The following is a 25,419-nucleotide window of genomic DNA, read 5'->3' as shown; positions in this document are numbered from 1 at the left end:
TATACGGGACCCCTAAAGTCACTTCAAACATGGATAAGTCCATAAAAAAATTTTTTGGAAATTTTCTTGAAAAAATGAAAAATTGCTGCTACATTTTTAAACCTCCTAAAATGCTAACAAAATAAAATAACATTTTTCAAATGGTGCTGATGTAAAGCCGACATGTGGGAAATGTTATTTATTAATGTTTTTCTGTGGTATGGCCATCTGGATTAAATAAATAATCATTCAAATTTAGAAAATTGCTAATTTTTGTAACATTTTTCTCAATTTTTTGATATTTTTTATAAATAAACACAAAACATATTGACCTAAATTTACCATTATCATAAAGTATAATGTGCCACGAAAAAACAATCTAAAAATCACTGGGATTTGTTGAAGCGTTGCAGAGTTATTACCACATAAAGTGACACTGGTCAGATTTAAAAAATTTGGCTCCGTCACTAAGGGGTTAAGATTATTGTACTTGTTTTTATTATGTATACCCCTCCTCACTTGTAAAGTGCCATGGAATAAACGGCGCTATAACAATAAATAATGATAATAATAATTAGCGGTCTCTGGGGAGCACTGAAGAAGAGGCCAGAGGGGTCAAAGATTTAGATAACGATAAGTCCATAGCAGCTCCAGCCTTGAGCCCTCTGAGAGGGAAGAATAATGACAAGTACTGAAGAACGTGGTGAAAGGAGCGCTGAGAATTATCGCAGGGGTTAATCCTTTATTCCACAACGCGTTTCAATGGTTGCAACCGTCTTCAACGGTCTGCGATAATTCTCAGCGCTCCTTTGACTGCCTCCTTGCACAAAGGCTAAGGTATCAGTCCTGCTGCTGGGTTGTTGCCCTCCTATGGCCCCCTCCACGTCTCCTGGTAGCGCCTCCAGCCTCTGGACACTACGCTGACAGGCACAGCAAACCTTCTTGCCACAGCTCACATTGATGTGCCATCCTGTATGAGCTGCACTACCTGAGCCACTTGTGTGGGTTGTAGAGTCCGTCTCATGCTACCACGAGTGTGAAAGCACAACAAACATTCAAAAGTGACCAACACATCAGCCAGAAAGCATTGGTACTGAGATGTGGTCTGTGGTCCCCACCTGCAGAACCACTTCTTTATTGAGGGGGTCTTGATAATTGCCAATAATTTACATTGTTGTTTATTCCATTGGCACAACAGCATGTGAAATTGATTGTCAATCAGTGTCGCTTCCTAAGTGGACAGTTTGATTTCACAGAAGTTTGATTTACTTGGAGTTATATTCTGCTGTTTAAGTGTTCCCTTTATTTTTTTGAGCAGTGTAGTTCCCTCAATCACTGACATAACATCCTCTATGTTGCAGACCTGCTATGACTGTACGGAGAAGAACCCTGCGCACAGCCTCTGCACCCGCTGCAATAAGTGGCTGTGCAGTACCTGCGCCGAGCAGCATCGGCATGGGAAGGCAGCGGCCACGGAGCATTACCTGGCAACATCGCAAAGAGGTAACACAGAGGGTCCCGATGGTGACACAGTCCAGAAATCTCACTGCACCCAGACTAGAGGGTCTCATAATAATCCAATGGCGACTCAGTCTACACAGTTAACGCCTTCCTTCTTGTTTTGTGCAGTTCTGTCTGTGAATTTACATAGGGCTGTACAAGGTGGTGGCTGACTCGGCTCTGCCATATACGGATAATGTCACTGATGTCAATGATTTCTTCCCGGACAGGAGGCGACGGATCCACAAATCTGCTGCTTTGTCCCATTCACAATCAAGAGTCGCTGAAGTTATTCTGTGAATCGTGCGACGTCCTGATGTGTCGTCACTGCCTGGTCCTGGAGCACAAGGACCACAGGTAGCAGAGGGACCCAGCGGCACAAAGATGTATCCTGCAGACTATTACACCACTGACCTCTCTGCAGAACATCGCTCCTCCTCCTGACAGATACACAGTGATATATCCTGCAGACTATTACACCACTGACCTCTACAGATCTGCAGAGCATCGCTCCTCCACCTCCTGACAGATACATAGTGATATATCCTACAGATTATTACACCGCTGACCTCTCTGCAGAGCATCGCTCCTCCACCTCCTGACAGATACATAGTGATATATCCTGCACATTATTACACCACTGACCTCTCTGCAGAGCATCGCTCCTCCTCCTGACAGATACATAGTGATATATCCTGCAGATTATTACACCGCTGACCTCTCTGCAGAGCATCGCTCCTCCACCTCCTGACAGATACATAGTGATATATCCTGCAGATTATTACATCACTGACCTCTCTGCAGAGCATTGCTCCTCCTCCTGACAGATACATAGTGATATATCCTGCAGATTATTACCCCACTGACCTTTCTGCAGAGCATCGCTCCTCCACCTCCTGATAGATACACAGTGATATATCCTGCAGATTATTACACCGCTGACCTCTCTGCAGAGCATCGCTCCTCCACCTCCTGACAGATACAGGGTGATATATCCTGCAGATTATTACACCACTGACCTCTCTGCAGAGCATCGCTCCTCCACCTCCTGACAGATACATAGTGATATATCCTGCAGATTATTACACCACTGACCTCTCTGCAGAGCATCGCTCCTCCACCTCCTGACAGATACAGTGATATATCCTGCAGATTATTACACCACTGACCTCTCTGCAGAGCATCGCTCCTTCACCTCCTGACAGATACATAGTGATATATCCTGCAGATTATTACACCACTGACCTCTCTGCAGAGCATCGCTCCTCCACCTCCTGACAGATACACAGTGATATGTCCTGCAGATTATTACACCACTGACTTCTACAGATCTGCAGAGCATCGCTCCTCCACCTCTGAGCATATTTAATTATGTGTTTCATGTCTATCTTTGGCACAGATTTCGGAGACTGGATGAAGCTCTGCAGAACCAGCGAGTTTTGTTGGAAAATGTTATAACTCAAGTGGAAGAAAAGAAAATAGTTGTGCAGGCGGCAGGGAAACAGATGGAGGAGAGGTGAGAGATGGAGGAGAGGTGAGCGCGCCTTTCGGGTTCTGGCCCTCCAGAATCGGTCACGGCTTCTTCATACTGATCTCACACTATAGATCTAGAGAATCTCTGATCACTGCTGGTAAACAGATCATTTTAAAAGTAAAATGTCCCTAAACCTGATGCCAGTCCAGAAGATCTCATGGTAGAGTCAGATGCGGGCGGTCCGAGTGCACAGACACCTGACAGGTCGCGGACTCGGCAGCCTCAGCAGTGGAGCCTCACTTGGGATGCAGTCAGGGTTCCCAGTGCAGTGATGGACGCCACCATACGGATCAGGCTGGGTGGAGGACGTCTGCTCTCATATTGTGACGTCAGGATCTGTAAGCTGCGCTATTACCTGACCTGGTTTGGTGGGAGACACGGGCCGAAGCTGACTTGTGCTTGCTCCATCTTCTGCAGGTTGTATGAGATAAAGCACATGCACAGGAAGGTGGAGAACCAGATAAAGATGACCAAGATGGTGCTAATTAACGAGCTGAACAAGAGGATGAACGCTCTGCTGGAGCAGCTGGAGGTGAGCGGGAGCTCTGCATCTGGCCACCGGAGCTCTGCCTCTGGCCACCGCAGCTCGGCCTCAAGCCACCGCAGCTCGGCATCCGGCCACCGCAGCTCTGCCTCTGGCCACCGCAGCTCGGCATCTGGCCACCAGACATCAGTGCCCATCTTAAAGGAGTTGTCTGGTGATGCGTTCCTTCACAATGGAAGGCGAGTGGTGACAATGAGGTCTACACAGAAGTGCACGACACGTGCCCGACACCTCCTGAGTTGAAAGTGAGCAGCATTGGACAACCCCTTTAAAAAGAAAACATTTTGCACCCCAATGTGGTGGGAGGTGAAAAAGTGACAACTGCTGCTCTAAATAAGAGCTGAGTGTTGTCAGCGCCCCTCCCCCGCACAGATGATTTTCTAGCTCCGTTCTGACCTCCTTTACTTGTATCTATTGCAGAAAATGACGAGCGAGAAGCAGCAAAAGTTCGAGCAGCAGCTGCAGTCAGTTCTTCTTATAAACCGTCAGCTGGAGCATGTGCAGAACTTTGTGAACTGGGCCATGTACAGCAAGAACAGCGTCCCCTTCCTGTTCAGCAAGGAGCTGGTAAGTGCTGGAAATGGGCTATTATCGGTACTCAGAGGGTTAATGGCAAGAAGACCCATGTGGCATTATGTGGCGGCACTCTTACAGTCAGATTACATCCCCGCAGCTCCTCTCTCTTCTGTCTCTGCCATTGCTCTACCACGATGCTCATGCACCAGAGAGAGTAGTATGAGCTGAGCCATGACTGAGGGTATGTTCCCACAGTCACTAAATGCTGCGGGTTGGATGATGTGTACATCTGCAGCAGCCAGATGTTACAGCATAGTGGATGGGATTTGAAGAAAACCTATCTCCACTATGTGTGCACGGACACCTCCAGCTTCCCTGTGGAGACGGACATGCGGTGCGACTTTTCAGACCGCAGCATGTCTATTTATCTTATGGAGATGCTCAGTCTCCGCATGATAAATTTCCCATCCAATGTACTGAGCGCGGTGATTCCCCAGGGTTCAATGAACACATGCGGAATCACCGGCGATCAATAGCCGGCAGTGCTTTGGACAGAGCAGACATGTGCTGCATCCATAGCGTTGCCGGGTTCCTGACCGTGGGCACATACCCTTATAGAGTAACAGGTTCTGCAAGGAAGGCAATGGAGACATGAGCCATAAAACGTGTAACCAGCTGCAGTCTGTGGCGTCTGGTAGAGGAATAATAGTTATTAGGTGTGGAATAAAAAGTTTTGTCATTTACCGTTTCATATTTGATATTTTCAAGATCTCTGCTTGCTGTCAGTAGAAGGCGACAGGTAGCGATCCTGTGTCTTCAGTATCTCACAGCTGGTGGTCTGTTACAGTTGTCTCTATAAGACTTGTCAGTGCAGATACAATGTGACATGCAGAGATCTGTGCTGCCGAGGATCGCCGGCACTGAGCTGGAAAATGCACCAAAATCTACATTCTGGGAGGTGCGATCGCAGGCGCCTTCTTGTGGCTTTTTTCTGATGCTCCAAAAATGGTCTGCGCAGCATATAAAGTACTAGTGCTCGCTGCATGGCCTCCACATCAGTATCAGATCATTGGAGGCCCAATGACTGTCAGGCCCCGGTCCAGCTGAATTGTCTGACCGCTCACGCCACCCCAGGACCGGGGGAATGATTGGCGCTCCAGCTACTGATGCCCTCGTCCACATCACTATTTGCACCACTCTGCGCTGATGATTGACAGGTCAGACCAACGGCGTGACTTTACTCCGCTGCATCGGAGGAGCGCAGGGGCACGGAGCTGCCGAATCCATCAGCTTCACAGCAGCGTTTACTGGCTCTATAGCAAAGAGTCTGCAAGTGCTGCGCTCCTTGCCTAGAAAACCAGCTGCCACTGATAGACAGCAATGGAGGCTGGTAACCAAGGCAGCGAGCTGGAAGTGATCGCATGGAAATATCCCAATATTCATGAGAATGGAGAGGACTTATGATAAGAGATAAAGTGGAAAGTTGCTTGTTTGTTGCTGAGGAAGCCCCATTATCAGTGCTGCACCGCTAATTAACACTTCATGTTCCTACAGATTGTGTTCCAGATGCAGCGACTTCTGGAAACGAGTTGTGGAAGCGACTTTGGACGTCCCCTGAAGATGAAGTTTAGCTGGGAACCCTCTTTTTGGACCAAGCAAATCTCAAACCTTGGTACGACATTAGCCGAGAGAGATAGTAGGGGAGATTTATCAAAAGGAGTCCAAAATAAGAGAGGAGCAGTCGCCCACGGTGACCAGCCGGCGAGCCTCAGACAATGCCGGGGGCATGCCAGCTGCACTTTCTCCTTGCACCAGATTTGATAAGTCTCCCCCATTAATCACATTTCTCTTCTGACTCCCACGTCTTCTCCGCAGGTTGCATACTGACGGACCCTGCGCACTTACCTCCTACTGATGCCCCCAGTTATGGTGGATCTATAGAAGATGTGCAGTCATCCTATTACCCAGCTCATCACCCTGCCCCCAGTCCTCACCTGCCAGCCATCAATAGCTCCCAAAGCTATGCACCCACAGTCCAGTGCCCCACACCCGTCTGCTGCGCTCACTGCCATACGCTGCCCTCCATTACTAAGAGCCAGCCCACCGTGAGCCACCATATGAACTTCACCCACTCCACCACCATCAAGCAGCAGGTGGTGCAGCCCATACAGTACAGCGGCGGCAGCAAGGAGCAGAAGTGCCTGTCCCGACCTCTGAGAGTCATCCAGCCATGGCTGCCGCACCAGCCGCCGTCCGAACATGACAACTCCTCATACTGGGCGGACAGTCAGACGCAGAGAGCCGCCATCCAGCCCCCTGTACAGAACGTGGCCCCCATATGTTCCGAGACGTCGCAGGACTATAGCCAGGTGCACGCCGCCATCCCGCTGAGTACCACAGTGCCATTACCGGCCCCCTCTGTGCAAATGCAGCTGGGTCCAGTGCACAGTGTCCAACAACAGAGACCGCAGAGCCAAAGCCAGACCACGGTGTGCCCGGCCGACACCACCCACGAGCAGGTGATACACCACAGCATGGACCTCATCAACCAGCAGTTCGAGCTGGAGCAAATGCAGAAAGGACTGGAGCTTCTCCTCCAGAGCCAGCCATCGAGCGTCCAGCTCACCCAGAGCAAACCGCCGCAGCATGTCCAGCAGACCATAGTGGGCCAGATCAACTACATTGTGCGCCAGCCCGCACCGCTGCCGCTGCAGAGCCAAGAGGACGCGTCTCCGGTCAGTGCATCACCCGTGCCATTGTATGTGTGTGTGATATCCAGTGTGCAGAGGAGAGAACACGTGGAGTAGCGGAGCACAACCACTGCATAAGTGTATGGGAAAGGAAGGATCGTACATGTGGATTTCAGCATGCCCGATCCTCTCAGTGTACAGAGGAGAGAACACGTGGAGTAGCGGAGTACAACCACTGCATAAGTGTATAGGCCCAGGAAAGAAGGACCATGCATGTGTGTATGTGCATAACGTGTGTATAAAATACAGAATGGAGTGTATACAGCGCACAGTGTAATGTGTGTATAAATGCAGAATGGAGAGTATACAGCACACAGCGTAAAGTGGTTATAATACACAGAATGGAGAATATACAGCGTACAGCGTAACGTGTGTATAAATGCAGAATGGAGTGTATACAGCACACAGCGTAAAGTGTCTATAATACACAGAAAGGAGTGTATACAGCGCACAGCGTAACGTGTAGAAAATGCAGAATGGAGTGTATACAGCGCACAGCGTAAAGTGTGTATAATACACAGAATGGAGTGTATACAGCACACAGCGTAACGTGTGTATAAATGCAGAATGGAGTGTATACAGCACACAGCGTAAAGTGTGTATAATACACAGAATGGAGTGTATACAGTGCACAGTATGTATAACACGCAGAATGGAGTGTATACAGCACACAGTGTAAAGTGTAGAAAATGCAGAATGAAGTGTATACAGAGCACAGAATGGAGAATATATATAGTAGTGTACAAAACAGTGTACAAAAACAGAATAGTGTGTAGAATGCATAGTGCAGTAAGCATGCAGTGGTGCAGAGATGATGTAATGTAGAGAGCAGTGTGGTGCAGAGATGATGTAATGTAGAGAACAGTGTGGTGGGGAGATGATGTAATGTAGAGAGCAGTATGGAGATATGTAATGTAGAGAGCAGTGCGGTGCGGAGATGATGTAATGTAGAGAGCAGTGCGGTGCGGAGATGATGTAATGTAGAGAGCAGTGCGGTGCAGAGATTATGTAATGTAGAGAGCAGTGCGGTGCGGAGATGATGTAATGTAGAGAGCAGTGTGGTGTGGAGATGATGTAATGTAGAGAGCAGTATGGAGATGATGTAATGTAGAGAGCAGTGTGGTGTGGAGATGATGTAATGTAGAGAGCAGTGTGGTGTGGAGATGATGTAATGTAGAGAGCAGTATGGAGATGATGTAATGTAGAAAGCAGTATGGAGATGATGTAATGTAGAGAGCAGTGCGGTGCAGAGATGATGTAATGTAAAGAGCAGTGCGGTGCGGAGATTATGTAATGTAGAGAGCAGTGTGGTGTGGAGAGATGTTATGTAGAGCGCAGTATGGAGATGATGTAATGTAGAGAGCAGTGTGGTGTGGAGATGATGTAATGTAGAGAGCAGTGTGGAGATGATGTAATGTAGAGAACAGTGTGGTGTGGAGATGATGTAATGTAGAGAGCAGTGTGGTGCAGAGATGATGTAATGTAGAGAGCAGTGTGGTGCGGAGATGATGTAATGTAGAGAGCAGTGCGGTGCAGAGATGATGTAATGTAGAGAGCAGTGTTGAGATGATGTAATGTAGAGAGCAGTGCGGTGCAGAGATGATGTAATGTAGAGAGCAGTGTGGTGCGGAGATGATGTAATGTAGAGAGCAGTGTGGTGTGGAGATGATGTAATGTAGAGAGCAGTATGGAGATGATGTAATGTAGAGAGCAGTGTGGTGCGGAGATGATGTAATGTAGAGAGCAGTGCGGTGCAGAGATGATGTAATGTAGAGAGCAGTGTGGAGATGATGTAATGTAGAGAACAGTGTGGTGTGGAGATGATGTAATGTAGAGAGCAGTATGGAGATGATGTAATGTAGAGAGCAGTGTGGTGTGGAGATGATGTAATGTAGAGAGCAGTGTGGTGCGGAGATGATGTAATATAGAGAGCAGTGCGGTGCAGAGATGATGTAATGTAGAGAGCAGTGTTGAGCTGATGTAATGTAGAGAGCAGTGCGGTGCAGAGATGATGTAATGTAGAGAGCAGTGTGGTGCGGAGATGATGTAATGTAGAGAGCAGTGTGGTGTGGAGATGATGTAATGTAGAGAGCAGTATGGAGATGATGTAATGTAGAGAGCAGTGTGGTGCGGAGATGATGTAATGTAGAGAGCAGTGCGGTGCAGAGATGATGTAATGTAGAGAGCAGTGTGGAGATGATGTAATGTAGAGAGCAGTGTGGTGCAGAGATGATGTAATGTAGAGAGCAGTGTGGTGTGGAGATGATGTAATGTAGAGAGCAGTATGGAGATGATGTAATGTAGAGAGCAGTGTGGTGTGGAGATGATGTAATGTAGAGATCAGTGTGGTGCAGAGATGATGTAATGTAGAGAGCAGTGCGTTGCGGAGATTATGTAATGTAGAGAGCAGTGCGGTGCGGAGATGATGTAATGTAGAGAGCGCGGCGCAGTGTGGAGATAATTTAATGTAGAAAGCAGAGTGGTGCGTAGATGATGTAATGTAGAGAGCAGTGTGGTGCGTAGATGATGTAATGTAGAAAGCAGAGTGGTGCGTAGATGATGTAATGTAGAGAGCAGTGTGGTGCGTAGATGATGTAATGTAGAGAGCAGTGCGGTGCAGAGATGATGTAATGTAGAGAGCACGGTGCAGTGTGGAGATTATGTAATGTAGAGTGCGGCGCAGTGCGGAGATGATGTGATGAAGGACGCGCAGTGCAGAGATGTTGTAAGGATATCTTCATGTATTCTGACATTTTACCGTATTATGCTCCTTAAAGGGAATCTGTGACAGATAATCTGAGGCTTATTGTAGAGAGGAATCACACTGGGCAGGTTCCCAGCAGAGAGGATCGCCTTGTCATGGCTGCTGGGCACACATGAATTGGCCAATTTATAAATATCTACGTTTTTTCCAATATTCTGGAGCAGTAATGTAATTCCAATGTCATATTTCGTGTTTGCAAGTCATGGCGTTACAGGGTATAGCTTTGTCAGTAAGTGAGACATGGCTGGAATCAGGGTCTCTACCCCGCCATCATGCTGCTCTCAGGTGGGGAGCAAATCTTGGTGACAGCTTCCCTTTCTTAGTCATGATGAAAGCAGCACGGGACGGGCGTTAACGATGCGGGTGCTGCTAATCTCTGTATTGTTTGCTGATATTTCAGGTCTGTGATGATCCCATATCCCCCGGGGGTCACACCGTGGATTTATCCCCCGTAACGGCTCATTCTCCTGGGAATTTGCAGTCACAGTCTATAGCCGATGAGATTATAGCGGCGGTGGAGAGCGATGCGTGCCGGAGGAACCAGCTCTCCGCAAATCCATCAAGGAAGGTACGTGCCATCAGGAAAGTGGAGATCTCCAATACACCGAGGGATGTTATTAGGCGACATGTGGCAGCATGTGCACAATATTTATCACACATTATAGACACTTTGTGCCTCGTCCAAAGGTCTTGTTAAGAAAGGGCCAATGCTAGCGATGAGTGCAGGTGCTCGTTACTCGTGAATGCACCAAGTGTCGCGGGAGCTGGAGTGACCTGTTCGAGTCCCTGCGGCCGCATGTTTCACAGCTGTAATCCCTGCAGGTTTTGTGGCGGTCTAACAGCTGTGAAACATGCGGCAGCCGAGACTCGAACACGTCGCTCCAGCACCCGCAGTACTCTGTGCATATACGAGCGCCCAACGAGCCAATGCCCAACATGTGACACACACCAAAAAAACCAGGCCTACAATTCGATGCAGATTTCTGGCACAAAGTAAGCCGACAAATGGGTGATGTAAGGGAAGACTCTATACTGAGCCCCAGACACATCAGGCGTAGTCTGGTACTGTGAATGCAAAACCCACAATGTGAGCAAGAATGTTCTCCTTCACTGACAGCAAGCAAAGATCTTGAAAATGTCAGATTGTTTTCAATTATTAACCTCTAATAATACAAAACTTGGGGGGGCCCATTTAGCCCTGTGTATGGTCAATCTTCGGTGGCTTCTAATATTTTGCCTCCATCGTTGTTATTTACTGAGTATTTGCACAGCAGAGGGTTTGTTACAATGTAGCAGTGCAGGTTATGGTCTACTGTTCACTGATACATTGTAACAAGCCCATCAGCTTTCTATGGCGTGGGCTTGTCACTGAGCCCAGATCTGCGGTAATATCTCGGCTCTCCACAAACGGTGGACGCCATCACTACCGTGCGCACCAAGTAACTCCATATATGGCTGACCGACTCATTTGTTTGTTTTTTTGCAGCGTTCAGCCTCAGAAACTTTCTCAAATTCTCCAGAACTAGAATTATCATCTCCCAGACTTTCTCGCTCCGTGGATCCCCAAATGCAAGGGGTGGCCTGCCAGTTCTTCAGTCAGCCCCAAGACAGGTGCTATGGCAGTGAAGGGGAGACGGAGAGAATCGCTGCTTATGGCGCAGTGGGAGCAGCTGTGGCGGAGGAGATGCATCTAGCGCCCAATGATCACTTAGCAACAGGGGGCGCTCTCCTGGGGAACGCAATATGTAAGGTATGGTTTACTGATCCCTGGAGGACTGTAGCACAAACAATGCTGAGCTCTGAGGCTGCACTCCGCGTAGATCAGGGACCGTGCACAGACGCAGGGCTCCCAGCTCCACGCACAGGGCGTAAACGATACATTATACAACACAAATGTAACAACTTCTTATTAACAAGTGTAGCACACACAAGAAGCCTCACAATAGGAAATATCACGGTGTCCTCGTCCTGTGCCCTAGTGTCAGTGCCCTGTTCCCCAACTGTCAGCGTCCTCGTCCTGTGCCCCGACTGTCAGCGTCCTCGTCCTGTGCCCCGACTGTCAGCGTCCTCATCCTGTGCCCCGACTGTCAGTGTCATTATCTTTTATCTGAGTATCGGTGTCATTATCCAGTTCTCCAAGTGTAAGCTCATCCACTCCTCTGAGTATCAGCGTCAATATCCCGTACCCAGAGTGTCAGCGTCATTATCCCGTGCCCCGAGTGTCAGCGTCATTATCCCGTGCCCAGAGTGTCAGCGTCATTATCCCGTGCCCCGAGTGTCAGCGTCATTATCCCGTGCCCAGAGTGTCAGCGTCATTATCCCGTGCCCCGAGTGTCAGCGTCATTATCCCGTGCCCAGAGTGTCAGCGTCATTATCCCGTGCCCAGAGTGTCAGCGTCATTATCTCATACCCAGAGTGTCAGCGTCATTATCCCGTACCCCCAGTGTCAGCGTCATTATCCCGTACCCCCAGTGTCAGCGTCATTCTCCCGTACCCCCGTGTCAGCGTCATTATCCCGTACCCAGAGTGTCAGCGTCATTATCCCGTACCCCCAGTGTCAGCGTCATTATCCCGTACCCCCAGTGTCAGCGTCATTCTCCCGTACCCCCGTGTCAGCGTCATTATCCCGTACCCAGAGTGTCAGCGTCATTATCCTGTACCCCGAGTGTCAGTGTCATTATCCCATACCCAGAGTGTCAGCGTAATTATCCCGTACCCAGAGTGTCAGCGTCATTATCCCGTACCCAGAGTGTCAGCGTCATTATCCCCTGCCCAGAGGGTCAGCGTCATTATCCCGTGCCCAGAGTGTCAGCGTCATTATCCCGTGCCCAGAGTGTCAGCGTCATTATCCCGTGCCCAGAGTGTCAGCGTCATTATCCCGTGCCCAGAGTGTCAGCGTCATTATCCCGTGCCCAGAGTGTCAGCGTCATTATCCCGTGCCCAGAGTGTCAGTGTCATTATCCCGTACCCAGAGTGTCAGCGTCATTCTCCTATACTCAGAGTGTCAGCGTCATTATCCTGTACCCAGAGTGTCAGCGTCATTATCCCGTACCCAGAGTGTCAGCGTCATTATCCCGTACCCAGAGTGTCAGCGTCATTCTCCTATACTCAGAGTGTCAGCGTCATTATCCCGTACCCAGAGTGTCAGCGTCATTATCCCGGATCCAGAGTGTCAGTGTCATTATCCTGTACCCAGAGTGTCAGCGTCATTATCCTGTACCGAGTGTCAGTGTCATTCTCCCGTACCCAGAGTGTCAGTGTCAGTATCCTGTACCCAGAGTGTCAGCGTCATTATCCCGTACCCAGAGTGTCAGCGTCATTATCCTGTACCCAGAGTGTCAGCGTCATTATCCCGTACCCAGAGTGTCAGCGTCATTCTCCCATACCCAGAGTGTCAGCGTCATTATCCTGTACCCAGAGTGTCAGCGTCATTATCCCGTACCCAGAGTGTCAGCGTCATTATCCCGTGCCCAGAGTGTCAGTGTCAGTATCCTGTACCCAGAGTGTCAGCGTCATTATCCCGTACCCAGAGTGTCAGCGTCATTATCCTGTACCCAGAGTGTCAGCGTCATTCTCCTGTACCCAGAGTGTCAGTGTCATTATCCCGTGCCCAGAGTGTCAGCGTCATTATCCCCTGCCCAGAGGGTCAGCGTCATTATCCCGTACCCAGAGTGTCAGCGTCATTATCCCGTGCCCAGAGTGTCAGCGTCATTATCCCGTGCCCAGAGTGTCAGCGTCATTATCCCGTGCCCAGAGTGTCAGCGTCATTATCCCGTACCCAGAGTGTCAGCGTCATTATCCCGTGCCCAGAGTGTCAGCGTCATTATCCCGTGCCCAGAGTGTCAGCGTCATTATCCCGTGCCCAGAGTGTCAGTGTCATTATCCCGTACCCAGAGTGTCAGCGTCATTCTCCTATACTCAGAGTGTCAGCGTCATTATCCTGTACCCAGAGTGTCAGCGTCATTATCCCGTACCCAGAGTGTCAGCGTCATTATCCTGTACCCAGAGTGTCAGCGTCATTCTCCTATACTCAGAGTGTCAGCGTCATTATCCCGTACCCAGAGTGTCAGCGTCATTATCCCGGATCCAGAGTGTCAGTGTCATTATCCTGTACCCAGAGTGTCAGCGTCATTATCCTGTACCGAGTGTCAGTGTCATTCTCCCGTACCCAGAGTGTCAGTGTCAGTATCCTGTACCCAGAGTGTCAGCGTCATTATCCCGTACCCAGAGTGTCAGCGTCATTATCCTGTACCCAGAGTGTCAGCGTCATTATCCCGTACCCAGAGTGTCAGCGTCATTCTCCCATACCCAGAGTGTCAGCGTCATTATCCTGTACCCAGAGTGTCAGCGTCATTATCCCGTACCCAGAGTGTCAGCGTCATTATCCCGTGCCCAGAGTGTCAGTGTCAGTATCCTGTACCCAGAGTGTCAGCGTCATTATCCCGTACCCAGAGTGTCAGCGTCATTATCCTGTACCCAGAGTGTCAGCGTCATTCTCCTGTACCCAGAGTGTCAGTGTCATTATCCCGTGCCCAGAGTGTCAGCGTCATTATCCCCTGCCCAGAGGGTCAGCGTCATTATCCCGTACCCAGAGTGTCAGCGTCATTATCCCGTGCCCAGAGTGTCAGCGTCATTATCCCGTGCCCAGAGTGTCAGCGTCATTATCCCGTGCCCAGAGTGTCAGCGTCATTATCCCGTACCCAGAGTGTCAGCGTCATTCTCCTATACTCAGAGTGTCAGCGTCATTATCCTGTACCCAGAGTGTCAGCGTCATTATCCTGTACCCAGAGTGTCAGCGTCATTATCCCGTGCCCAGAGTGTCAGCGTCATTATCCCGTGCCCAGAGTGTCAGCGTCATTATCCCGTGCCCAGAGTGTCAGTGTCATTATCCCGTACCCAGAGTGTCAGCGTCATTCTCCTATACTCAGAGTGTCAGCGTCATTATCCCGTACCCAGAGTGTCAGCGTCATTATCCTGTACCCAGAGTGTCAGCGTCATTCTCCTATACTCAGAGTGTCAGCGTCATTATCCCGTACCCAGAGTGTCAGCGTCATTATCCTGTACCGAGTGTCAGTGTCATTCTCCCGTACCCAGAGTGTCAGTGTCATTCTCCCGTACCCAGAGTGTCAGTGTCAGTATCCTGTACCCAGAGTGTCAGCGTCATTATCCCGTACCCAGAGTGTCAGCGTCATTATCCTGTACCCAGAGTGTCAGCGTCATTCTCCCATACCCAGAGTGTCAGCGTCATTATCCCGTGCCCAGAGTGTCAGCGTCATTATCCTGTACCCAGAGTGTCAGCGTCATTATCCTGTACCGAGTGTCAGTGTCATTCTCCCGTACCCAGAGTGTCAGTGTCATTCTCCCGTACCCAGAGTGTCAGTGTCAGTATCCTGTACCCAGAGTGTCAGCGTCATTATCCCGTACCCAGAGTGTCAGCGTCATTATCCTGTACCCAGAGTGTCAGCGTCATTCTCCCATACCCAGAGTGTCAGCGTCATTATCCCGTGTCCAGAATGTCAGCGTCATTCTCCTATACTCAGAGTGTCAGTGTCATTCTCCTGTACCCAGAGTGTCAGCGTCATTATCCTGTACCCAGAGTGTCAGTGTCATTCTCCCGTACCCAGAGTGTCAGTGTCAGTATCCTGTACCCAGAGTGTCAGCGTCATTATCCCGTGCCCAGAGTGTCAGCGTCATTCTCCTGTACCCAGAGTGTCAGTGTCATTCTCCCGTACCCAGAGTGTCAGTGTCAGTATCCCGTACCCAGAGTGTCAGCGTCATTATCCCGTGCCCAGAGTGTCAGCGTCATTCTCCTGTACCCAGAGTGTCAGCGTCATTATCCTGTACCCAGAGTGTCAGTGTCATTCTCCCGTACCCAGAGTGTCAGTGTCAGTATCCTGTACCCAGAGTGTCAGTGTCATTCTCCCGTACCCAGAGTGTCAGTGTCATTATCCTGTACCCAGAGTGTCAGCGTCATTATCCCGTGCCCAGTGTCAGTGTCATTCTCCCATACCCCGAGTATCAGCGTCATTATCCCGTACCCCCAGTGTCAGTGTCATTATCCTGTACCCCGAGTGTCAGCGTCATTATCCCGTACCCAGAGTGTCAGCGTCATTATCCCGTACCCAGAGTGTCAGCGTCATTTTCCCGTACCCAGTGTCAGTGTCATTATCCTGTACCCCGAGTGTCAGTGCACCATGCAGCTCCCACAGCTGTGAGCAGGTGGATTTGGCCGTTTTCCCATCGAGGGGCTCACACCGACTTGTTTTCGGGTCTCCTGCACCTTGGAGCTGTTGTGCGTCTGTGACTGAAGTAACTGGTGACTCCTGCATTGTCCAGATACATTGCTGTTATTCCAGTAACATAAGTAGATACGATCCCTTCTTATTTTAATGTGTTTCTTCAGATAGAAAATGAGAATTTCAGCTGCAGTGGACCACCACCTCCACCACCACTGCCCCCACAAGCCCCGCCGCTGCCTGACACCACTCTGGGGCCAGACAGCAGCACGGCAATGAATGATATTGTGCTGCCGCTGGAGAATATGTTTGAGGAGCCAATAAATCTCTCCCTTAAAAAATGTTACCCAACTGGATCGTCCTCTGCACCCCAAAGAGACCCCACACCCCCACAACCGGTGATGAAGGAGATCAAGAATGAAGCCGGTAAGTGAACCCTGAGATATGTCCGAGCCCCCCTCATAGACCCCACAATACACCAGAGCTCTGCCCTGTTACAATCACTTCTCTCCTAGATACAGACAGTCGCTTCCAGCAGCGTTATCCCCAAGAGCTGAAGAGGCAAGAAGGCACCAGCAGGTGAGTACCCTGCGACCGGCGAGTACAGTGCAGTCAGCGACTATCCTGCGAGAACGCTGCAGCCTGCGAGTACACTGCGAGAACCCTGCAGCCGGCGAGTACCCTGCAGCCTGCGAGTACCCTGCGAGAACCCTGCAGCCTGCGAGTACCCTGCGACCGAAGAGTACCCTGCGAGAACCCTGCAGCTGGCGAGTACCCTGCGAGAACCCTGCAGCCTGCGTGAACCCTGCAGGCTGTGAGAACCCTGCAGCCTGCGAGTACCCTGCGACTGACGAGTACCCTGCGAGAACCCTGCGACTGACGAGTACCCTGCGAGAACCCTGCAGCCTGCGAGTACCCTGCGACCGACGAGTACCCTGCGAGAACCCTGCAGGCTGTGAGTACCCTGCGAGAACCCTGCAGCCTGCGAGTACCCTGCGAGAACCCTGCGACAACCCTGCGACTGACGAGTACCCTTTCCACTGACGAGTACACTGCAGCCTGATGAGTGACATCTGTCCTACTGCCCCCTGCAGTATAACAGTTCAGCTAGTGGAGGGCGAATGTCCATAATCTACCAACTATTTCCAAAGAGCAGAATTGTGAATACAGCTCTGGAGCAGATTCTAAGCTCCCATGACGAGCATTTGGTGCATCTTTGATGCTGTACATTTTCTGCTTGGATAATGGAGTTTACTTGTGGTTGTTTATAGTTTTTTGGGGTTTTTTACGTGTGTTTTTACCACATTTTTGCAGCGGTGTTTTTTCTCTCCTTTTGGTTGGTCACATTTTACATCTACTTTGCTTTGGAATCATCCCACTTGCAGAGTTACCTAACTTATTGGTAAAGTCGTGTATGTATCACACCCATTTAATATACATGTAGGTTTTATCTATGTTTTTCTTCATTTCATTCAAGTCTATGGAGAAAAGTGAAATGCATGAGAGAAATTCACGTTGCAAATTTTTTTAAAAAATGCCGGTCGAATTCTGCTACGTTAAAAAACATTGCGCAGTGGACACGAGATGCGCCTAAATCTCCCCACGTTGCTGGAACTGTAATAAACTGCTCTTTTTTGCACACGATTGAATGTAATTCACTGACAGCAAACAGACATCATGAACACCGCAGGGAATTCTAGCACAAGACAATATGGGCACAGGAGAAGGGAGTCGGGTTTGTGGCTGCAGATTCTCCACATCAGATCGGTCCCATATGGAGGAGGCAGAGCTGGATGTATTGGTGACCATTGCGGGGCCACAGCTGCATTTCCAAGGTTAGGGCTTCAGGATAACGCTCAGATTAGGCAGCACTGGAGCCAGAGGGGAACCGAGGTCATCATATCAGGATCAGAACAGCAAGCACGAGTGCTCCCTAATCTAAGCGCTCAGATCCTGACCGCACAGGTGGCGACATTCCCCGAGGCGCCAATCACAAGAACGTCCGAGCAGATTACGGGGTCTGTCCTTCACAAAGCCTCATGGACATCACTTTCCTTTAGAACGGGTGTAATCCCATTAATAATCCACCAGTTCTCATTAGTGAGGCTAGTACCCTTCTTCTCTGCCCCATGGGGGCCAGGTGCCTCAGGAAGGCCAATAAGTCCAGAGGTCAGCACCAACACTCACTATACAGCCTGTATTAACCCTTTCAGAGGTCTATCTGATATAAAGCAGTTTCATCATTAGAGATCACTTGAAAACGTACCTATTTAGCTGTGTTTTCTTGACTGCAGCCTGCAGTGTAAAGAATGGAGGAATGTATTGTGTTTTCCATGCCCGATAGCATCTGTAGTATGCACTGGACCAGTAAATAAATCAGCATAAATCACCATGGCCATTATTGAAAACCTTCATTCTTTACACTGCAGGCTGCATCTAGAGAACTAGCACACAGCCAGTAAAATGGGAACCTCATTTTATTTCAGGGCAGAAGCAAAAGAAACAAAGATCCCGTATGTGCGACTGGAGCGTCTAAAGATCTGTCCCCCTCCATCAGGAGAGCTGCCGGTGTTTAAGGTGCAGCCACAGAAGAAGGATGAGGACGGGTCTCTGCGCTTACTGATTAAATATGGCGCCCGATACAAAAGTATGTCCATAAAGGTAAGAGAGCGAGCACCACACTGACTGACAGCAGCGAGGAGGACGCCTTGTATCATGCTCCAGTCACACCCAGAGCTGAACTCTGTATACAACGTATCAAATGACGGTATCAGATATAAAAATTATATATTATATATCAGCAGAATAGTGACTGCAGCTCTGGAAGTGACTGGAGGATACGATATGATATAACTGCCAAATATTGAGGCAGCACGATGGCTCAGTGGTTAGCACTGCAGCACTGGAGTCCTGGGTTCAAATTCCAACATCTGCAATGAGTTTGTATGTTCTCCCCGTGTTTCCCCCGGGTTCTCCGGTTTCCTCCCACATTCCAAAGACAAACTGATAGGGAATGTAGATTGTGATCCCCAGCGGGGACAGTGATGACAATGTGTGTAAAGCTCTGTGGAATTAATGGCGCTATATAAACAAGTCAATAAATATTGATTGCAGCTCTGGAGGATAAGACACGTTGTAACAGCAGAACAGTGACTGCAGCTCTGGAGGTAACTGGAGTAGACGACATCATGTAACAGCAGAATAGTGAGCGAAGCTCTGGAGGATAAGACATGATGTAACAGCAGAATAGTGACCGCAGCTCTGGAGGATAAAACATGATGTAACAGCAGAACAGTGACTGCAGCTCTGGAGGTGACTGGAGGACAGGTGCCCACAATCAGTCACACCCTGCTAGGAGCAGCACCTGTCTTGTGAGCTCCAGCACTTCCAGCAGGAGGCCCAGAGTCTGCCTCTCTTCTCCCCAGGGAGAGGCAGGCTTCCTGGGAGGCCGGCATGGCTTCCCAGGCTTCTGTTCCCCGGTCTGTGCCGGCGGGGGACAGAGAGCAGCAGCAGCAACCGGCCCAAGAGGGACTGAGGAGGTCAGGAAGGGTGAAGAAAACCTTACCCACCTACTCCAACCCTGAGTCGGCTCATCGTCCGCCCATAGAGGGAGACAGGGGCACCCCAGGCCCCAGGAAGGAGAGCCCAGGAACATCCTGGGGGGAGAAGAGCTCCGGCGAGTCCACGAGTACCTTCTCCTCCCGAGTGGTCGCCATGCTACGTGAGTACGAGGACGCTGGCAAAGCACTGACCGGGCTGAAGGAGGAGATGCGGGTAGCTCGGATCCTGAACACCCGAGCCTCTAGCAAGGAGAAACCCGTGACCTCCCAGAGGTTAAGAGCCCTCAGAGATGAGGTGGCCCGGTTAGTGCTCCTCCGGGAGGGGATTGAGAAAAGTGCAGGTCCCTTCCTGGAGAGGTATAAGAACCAGCGGCGGTTCTCAGAAATGAAGGGGTTAAATACCTCAGGAGAGCCGCCAGCCGGCGTCCTAAGCGACGAGGAGGAGGACGACGACGTGGCTGTAACTGGAGTCCTACAAGCTGGAACCAGCCGGGAGAGTGAGTCGCAGAGCTGACAACAGGGAAGCGGCCTCCCGGCACGGCAGAGGACTCCGACAGCACAGGCTGGGGTGTCAGCGGAGGAAGAGGAGGAGGGCGGTCTGCTAGAGGAGATCCGAGAGCTGGAGTCTCCAGTGAACCTTGACCGCTTCTCCTTTGGTGAGGACGAGCCAGCAGAGGAAACAAAGAAGAGGAAGAAGACAACGAAGGAGACCGCACGGGAGGTGGTGAGTTACAGATATGTACTGATGGATGATGTTACACCTATCACCTCCTGTGTAAACCCCACCAAACCTAAAGGCACAGGCTCTGCAGTGGGTCCGGGGCATAGGCAAGGTGGGGAGAGGAGGAGGACGTCCGGCGGTGCTACTGTCTGTGCGGGGAACAGTGCAGGGGGTGAGGCTGTGGTGGTACTCACGGCGCCGGACATAGGGGACCCCAAGGAGTTTCCCTCTCTGCCCTCCGCGGCTAAGCCGGTTATCGCTGGGGCCGGGGAGGGCGGGGGGGATGTCCACGCCGTTGCGAAAGGGGGACGGCATGGGCAGACTCCATCCCTGCTCACTACGGCTGAGCCGGCCGACGGGGCTGTGGGGAGCAGATCCGAGAAACTTGGTGTGGCGAAAGGGGGGCGCACTGTTGTGACAGGGGCGCAGTGCGCCTCAACAGAGAAGAGGCACACGGCTGCGATAGGGGAGCAGCGAGTCCAAAAAGAAAAAAAAAAACAGGAAAAATCATCTGCAGGGAACACTGGGCGCCCTGCTGCGACGGGAGGACAGAGTGCTCCAGCACCCAAATGTGACACCAGGACCCCGAAGTCTGTGGGTGCGGGGCAGGCAGTGCCCCCCAACAAGCAGCGGGCCCAAAATAATAAAATACAAACTGCTGCAGTGGGGGAGCAAGGTGCTCCAGAGACACAACAAAACACCAATGAAGGGAAAACGGGTGTGGTTCTGCACCCCTCCCCCGGTCCAGCAGGTGTGAGTGCAGAGAAGCCAGACACAAGTGAGGAAGGAATGGATGTTACTGTGGAAGGTGCAGAGAACACTGGGACAAATGGTGGTGAGAATACTGGTAATAAAGTGATGAGAAGTGGTGATGGGAAGTGGTGAGGGGAATGATGGGAGTAGTAGTGGAGCGAATGGTGGGAGTAGTGGTGGAGCGAATGGTGGGAGTAGTGAAGTTACAAATGATGGGAGTAGTGGTGGAGTGAATGAGGAGAGCATTACGGGTGTTGGTGGAGGGGAAGCAGGTAGTGGTCCCGCTGCCCCCCCAGCGGTGGCGGGGGCTTCAGCCCCAAGCTATTCAGGAGCTGTCACTGCTGGGGGTAATAGTGCGCCCTTGTCTGGTGACCCTGAGGATGGTGACTTGCAACAGCGCTTCCTGGACGCCCTGAGGAAAGGGGAGAGTTCTATCAATGTAGAGGGGAGGGAGGTTGATCTGACTTTCTGGATAGAGAGACACGGTCTTTCCGCCTCCGAGACAGAGGGGCAGAGACTGTCTGGTCTCTGCCGACACCGGGGCAGAGGAGTAACCGTAGGAACGTGGCCCATCTCCAGTGGGTAAGCAAGGATGCCTGTCCTGATCGGTCAAAGGTTGCTGAGCTCCTGCTGGGGATGGGCTTCGTGGCATATGACATCTTTGCCTTGATCCATCCCTATGGGACCTCCTACTTCGATGTCAGCTTCGTGAGACCGGAGGGCCTTGAGCTTTTCTGGTCTCGCCACGAGCTGGCTCGGGGTCGCCCCGAATGGCAGGGTTTCCTCGCTGTAGCAATATCCCGCCAGAACTCGGTCAGGAAGGTGACCGTTTTGACCAGTAACGAGTCACTTTCCTGTGTCGACATCTCCACCTGGGTTGGACGATACGGCGACATCGTCGGTATTCCCGAGAAGACCCTCGATGAGCATGGTATCTGGTCAGGAGCCTGGACCTTCACGGTGAAATTGAAGGTTTCAGGAAACACCGTTACCCATATCCCTTCCTCAACATTTTTGGGGAGGGACAGGATCTTGATTTTCTACCGGGGGCAGCCTAAGGTCTGTCACAGGTGCGGCAGCCCCACACACTTCAGTGCGCAGTGTACCACCCAGAAATGCGCACTGTGTGGGGACCTCGGCCATCTTGCTGCTACTTGTGGCAGGATTAGGTGTAACCTGTGTGGTGACCTCGGTCACCCGTTCAGTCGCTGTCCGCGTTCCTTTGCTAATGCGGTCCTGAAAGCGGCGAGTGCGGGACAGGCGAAAGCCGGGACTAATCTCGCCGGTGAAGGGACCAGCAGAGGCGGAGGAGGCAGGGAACCGGTGAGGAGCAGGCTGCCGCCATCCAGTATCAGGCGGCAGCAGCGCCGTGGGAGCAGGGGGCAGGGAGTAATGACCCTAAACTCTGACCCGGGTGCTTCACTTGCAGCTGAGGATCCTAAAGACGGCGAATTGAGCGAGGAAGTCAAGAGACTTGAAAGGGAGGAGCAAAAGGACGCCATGTCTGCCCAGGAACCTTCATCCGGTGACAGTCTGGATGAGGGAGAGGGGGAGTGGTCACAGCAAAAGAAAAAGGGTAACAGGAAAACAACTAAGGATAAGAGGGGGTCCGGGCCTCGAGCCTCCTCCTTGGAGTGCGACCCCTCTGACTCCGTAGCCCTGATCCAGGTGCCATTGGAAGGTCCAGCCGCCCCCCCTCTGGTGGATCTCTCTAACAGGTTTCGGGCCCTCCAGGACTCCCCTCCAGAGGGGGGCGATGGAGACCCGGGGCCGGAGGTTGCGGACAAGGTTGTTGGGGCTCAGGAGGTCGCTGGGTCTTCTTCTCAGGGGGCAAATACAAAGCCTTCTGGGGGGGGGGGACTACCTCAGGACCACCAGACAAGGGCCAGAGTGTATGTAAGGAGAGAATGGATGAGTCTGTTTGTCTTAAACGCACTAAAAACTCATCATTGTCAGAGGAAGAGGGTGAAACTGTTGGGGGTGGGAAGAAAAAGGCTATCTAATTAAATCAATCATGATGGCGGCACCCACCCCGTTGACGCTGGAAACCATTAATGTTGCCAGCATAAAGTCAGATGCGGCAAGGTACACGGCCTTTCATTTTCTCGGCCAACTTGACGCCGACATTTTGTTTTTGCAGGAGACCAGGTTGACCGACCTATCAACCATGCATAAAGCAAGGCGGGAGTGGAGGCACGGGCCCTCCTACTGGTCTCTTGCGGCCGAGCCGTATAGCGGGGTGGCGGTCCTTTTTAAGACCGCAGCGGTTGAATGCAGACGATTGATCGAGTTAGAAATGGGGAGATGCTTGATCCTAGATGTCTCCATTGGGGGACAGGAGCTTCGGCTCATTAACATCTACGGTCCCCAGTCCAAGTGGGACCGCAAGTGTCTCTTCATGAAGATCAAACCTTTCTTATTTTCGAGTCGGCAGGTGGTCTTTGGAGGGGATTTCAACAACGTCACGAGACCCTGTGATAGAGGAGGTTCCGGAGACCGGCTGGCTTACGATTGCGTCGCGCTAAATAGGATAGTAAGTGAGGCACGCCTGGTGGATGTCCACATCCGGCACAACACAGGCCACGCGGGGTTCACCTTTTTTAGAGGTAGTCAGTGCAGGTCTAGGTTAGACAGGTTTTATTTGAAGGAGGAGGCCGTTTCCTCGCCGTTGTCGGTTGTGGAGGTGGAATTCTCCGATCACTGTTTGATTATGTTTTCTCTGAGCGTTACAGAGACTCCTCGGATGGGAAGAGGTTATTGGAAGCTGAATTCGTCACTCCTTGAGGAAGAAGCTGTAAGACGGTCCTTTGAGGAATTTCTTCAGAGCCAGGTATCGCTGCTGGGCCTAAGTAACACTAAGTCTGAGTGGTGGGAGATGTTTAAACATCGGGTGGCGAGATTCTTCCGGCAACTCTCGAACCTCAGAAGCCTGAACAGGGATCGCCTGTATCAGAGCCTGAGGAGGAAACTCGAGCAACTTGTCTCGACTGGGGGTAGCCGCGAGGCGATCTCCAGTGTGAAATCCTTGCTAAAGAGGTGTCAGTACGATAGGCATGCATCTTTGGTTTTTGAGAGGGACTACGGGAAGTACTACTCGCCCGACCCTTACAGAAGCTGCAAGATGTCAGTGAATAGTAAGATAGTGACCGGGCTGATGGACAGTACGGGATCTCTGAGAAGGTCCAGATCAGGGATCTTGGAGGTCGTCAGTTCATACTACTCGCACCTCTTGGGAAGGAAGGAACTGGATCGTGACAGGATGTCGGCTTTCCTGGCTGAAGCTGTTCCTGAGCCAGGGGCTGACCTCTCGCTGGGCGGTTTGGCAGAAGCGATCAAAGAAGAGGAAGTGAGACTGGCGATCGATGGGCTCCGGCCCAAAAAATCGCCAGGTCCGGATGGCTTAACATCCGAGTTCTTTAAGACCTTTAGGGACTCCTTGGTCCCCCTCTTGACTCAGGTGTTTAATGAGTGTCTCTCCTCGGGCACTCTGCCGAGATCATTAAGGAGGTCGGCTTTGATCATTTTGTCAAAGGGTAAGGATCCGTCACGCATTGAGAATTGGCGTCCCATATCACTTCTCAATGTGGACAGGAAGGTTTTGGCTAAGATACTCTTCAATAGGCTGGTGAAGTTTGCAGCGCGGCTCCTTTCGGAGGCCCAGCACTGTTGCGTTCCTGGCCGTAGCACTTTCAGTGCTGTTCTGGGTGTCCGAGAGGCCGTGGAGCGGGGCAGGGCGGGCCTTTGGAAGGGGTTCTTGCTGACCCTGGATCAGGCAAAAGCCTTTGATCGGGTCGACCACGAGTACCTCTGGTCCACTCTTTTGAGGTATGGTCTGCCTGGAGGGTTTGTGGACTGGCTTAAGACCTTGTATGCAGGGGCTGAGACTTTCCCTCTGGTAAACGGGTGGATTGGACAACCTTTCGGGGTGGGATCTGGTGTCCGCCAGGGCTGCCCTCTTAGTCCTTTGCTTTACCTTTGCGATCCCTTCCTCAGAAGGGTTGATTGTGGACCGTTGGCGGGGGTGAGGATGGGCGGGTTGGCGCCAGAGGCTATCCTGAGGGTAGTGGCCTACGCGGACGACGTTACTGTCTTTGTTTCTTCGCAAGAGGAGGCGATGGTGGTGATGTCAGAAGTGGAGAGCTACTCGGAGGCATCCGGGTCCAAGGTCAACCAGGACAAGTGTGAGAGTCTCTGGCTGGGAGGCGGGGATCCCGCGTTTGATCTTCCGGACACCCTCCCCGAACCCCAAGAACATGCCAAAGTCCTAGGCATCGAATTTGGCCAGGGTGATTACCCCACGAAAAACTGGGAAGGCAGAATCAAGGGTGTCGCCCAAAAAGTGGACCAATGGAAGGGTTGGTCTTTGACCCTGAGGGAAAGGGTTGACCTGTGCAAAGCTTTCCTGCTCCCCTTGTTAATCTACCTGGGCAGCGTCTGTGTCTTGCCGGAGCCTCTCTGGACACGGGTCTACAGTCTGTTCTTCCAGATGTTATGGGGGAATAGACTAAACCTAGTCAAACGGGAGGTCACTTATCGCACGAGGAGACTAGGGGGGTTGAATA

General features: G+C 51.2%; 1 protein-coding gene across 1 annotated transcript in view; it reads left to right on the top strand.

Moving 5' to 3' along the window:
• Nucleotides 1-1,331: 1,331 nt before the first annotated feature.
• Nucleotides 1,332-25,419, top strand: part of TRIM66 (tripartite motif containing 66) — a 37,606-nt gene continuing 13,518 nt past the window's right edge. The window contains exons 1-12 of the mRNA XM_077286621.1: nucleotides 1,332-1,482; nucleotides 1,710-1,836; nucleotides 2,879-2,995; nucleotides 3,431-3,545; nucleotides 3,978-4,124; nucleotides 5,628-5,745; nucleotides 5,949-6,808; nucleotides 9,988-10,155; nucleotides 11,074-11,337; nucleotides 15,991-16,249; nucleotides 16,339-16,402; nucleotides 18,310-18,484. Of these exons, the coding sequence (XP_077142736.1) occupies nucleotides 1,332-1,482; nucleotides 1,710-1,836; nucleotides 2,879-2,995; nucleotides 3,431-3,545; nucleotides 3,978-4,124; nucleotides 5,628-5,745; nucleotides 5,949-6,808; nucleotides 9,988-10,155; nucleotides 11,074-11,337; nucleotides 15,991-16,249; nucleotides 16,339-16,402; nucleotides 18,310-18,484 (2,565 nt within the window). The remainder of the gene's footprint in view (nucleotides 1,483-1,709; nucleotides 1,837-2,878; nucleotides 2,996-3,430; nucleotides 3,546-3,977; nucleotides 4,125-5,627; nucleotides 5,746-5,948; nucleotides 6,809-9,987; nucleotides 10,156-11,073; nucleotides 11,338-15,990; nucleotides 16,250-16,338; nucleotides 16,403-18,309; nucleotides 18,485-25,419) is intronic.

This window comes from Ranitomeya variabilis, chromosome 2 (genome assembly GCF_051348905.1).
Source record: "Ranitomeya variabilis isolate aRanVar5 chromosome 2, aRanVar5.hap1, whole genome shotgun sequence".
NCBI lineage: Eukaryota > Metazoa > Chordata > Amphibia > Anura > Dendrobatidae > Ranitomeya > Ranitomeya variabilis.
The sequence above is the reverse complement of the archived record's forward strand: the minus strand, read 5'-3'. Positions and strand labels throughout refer to the sequence as shown.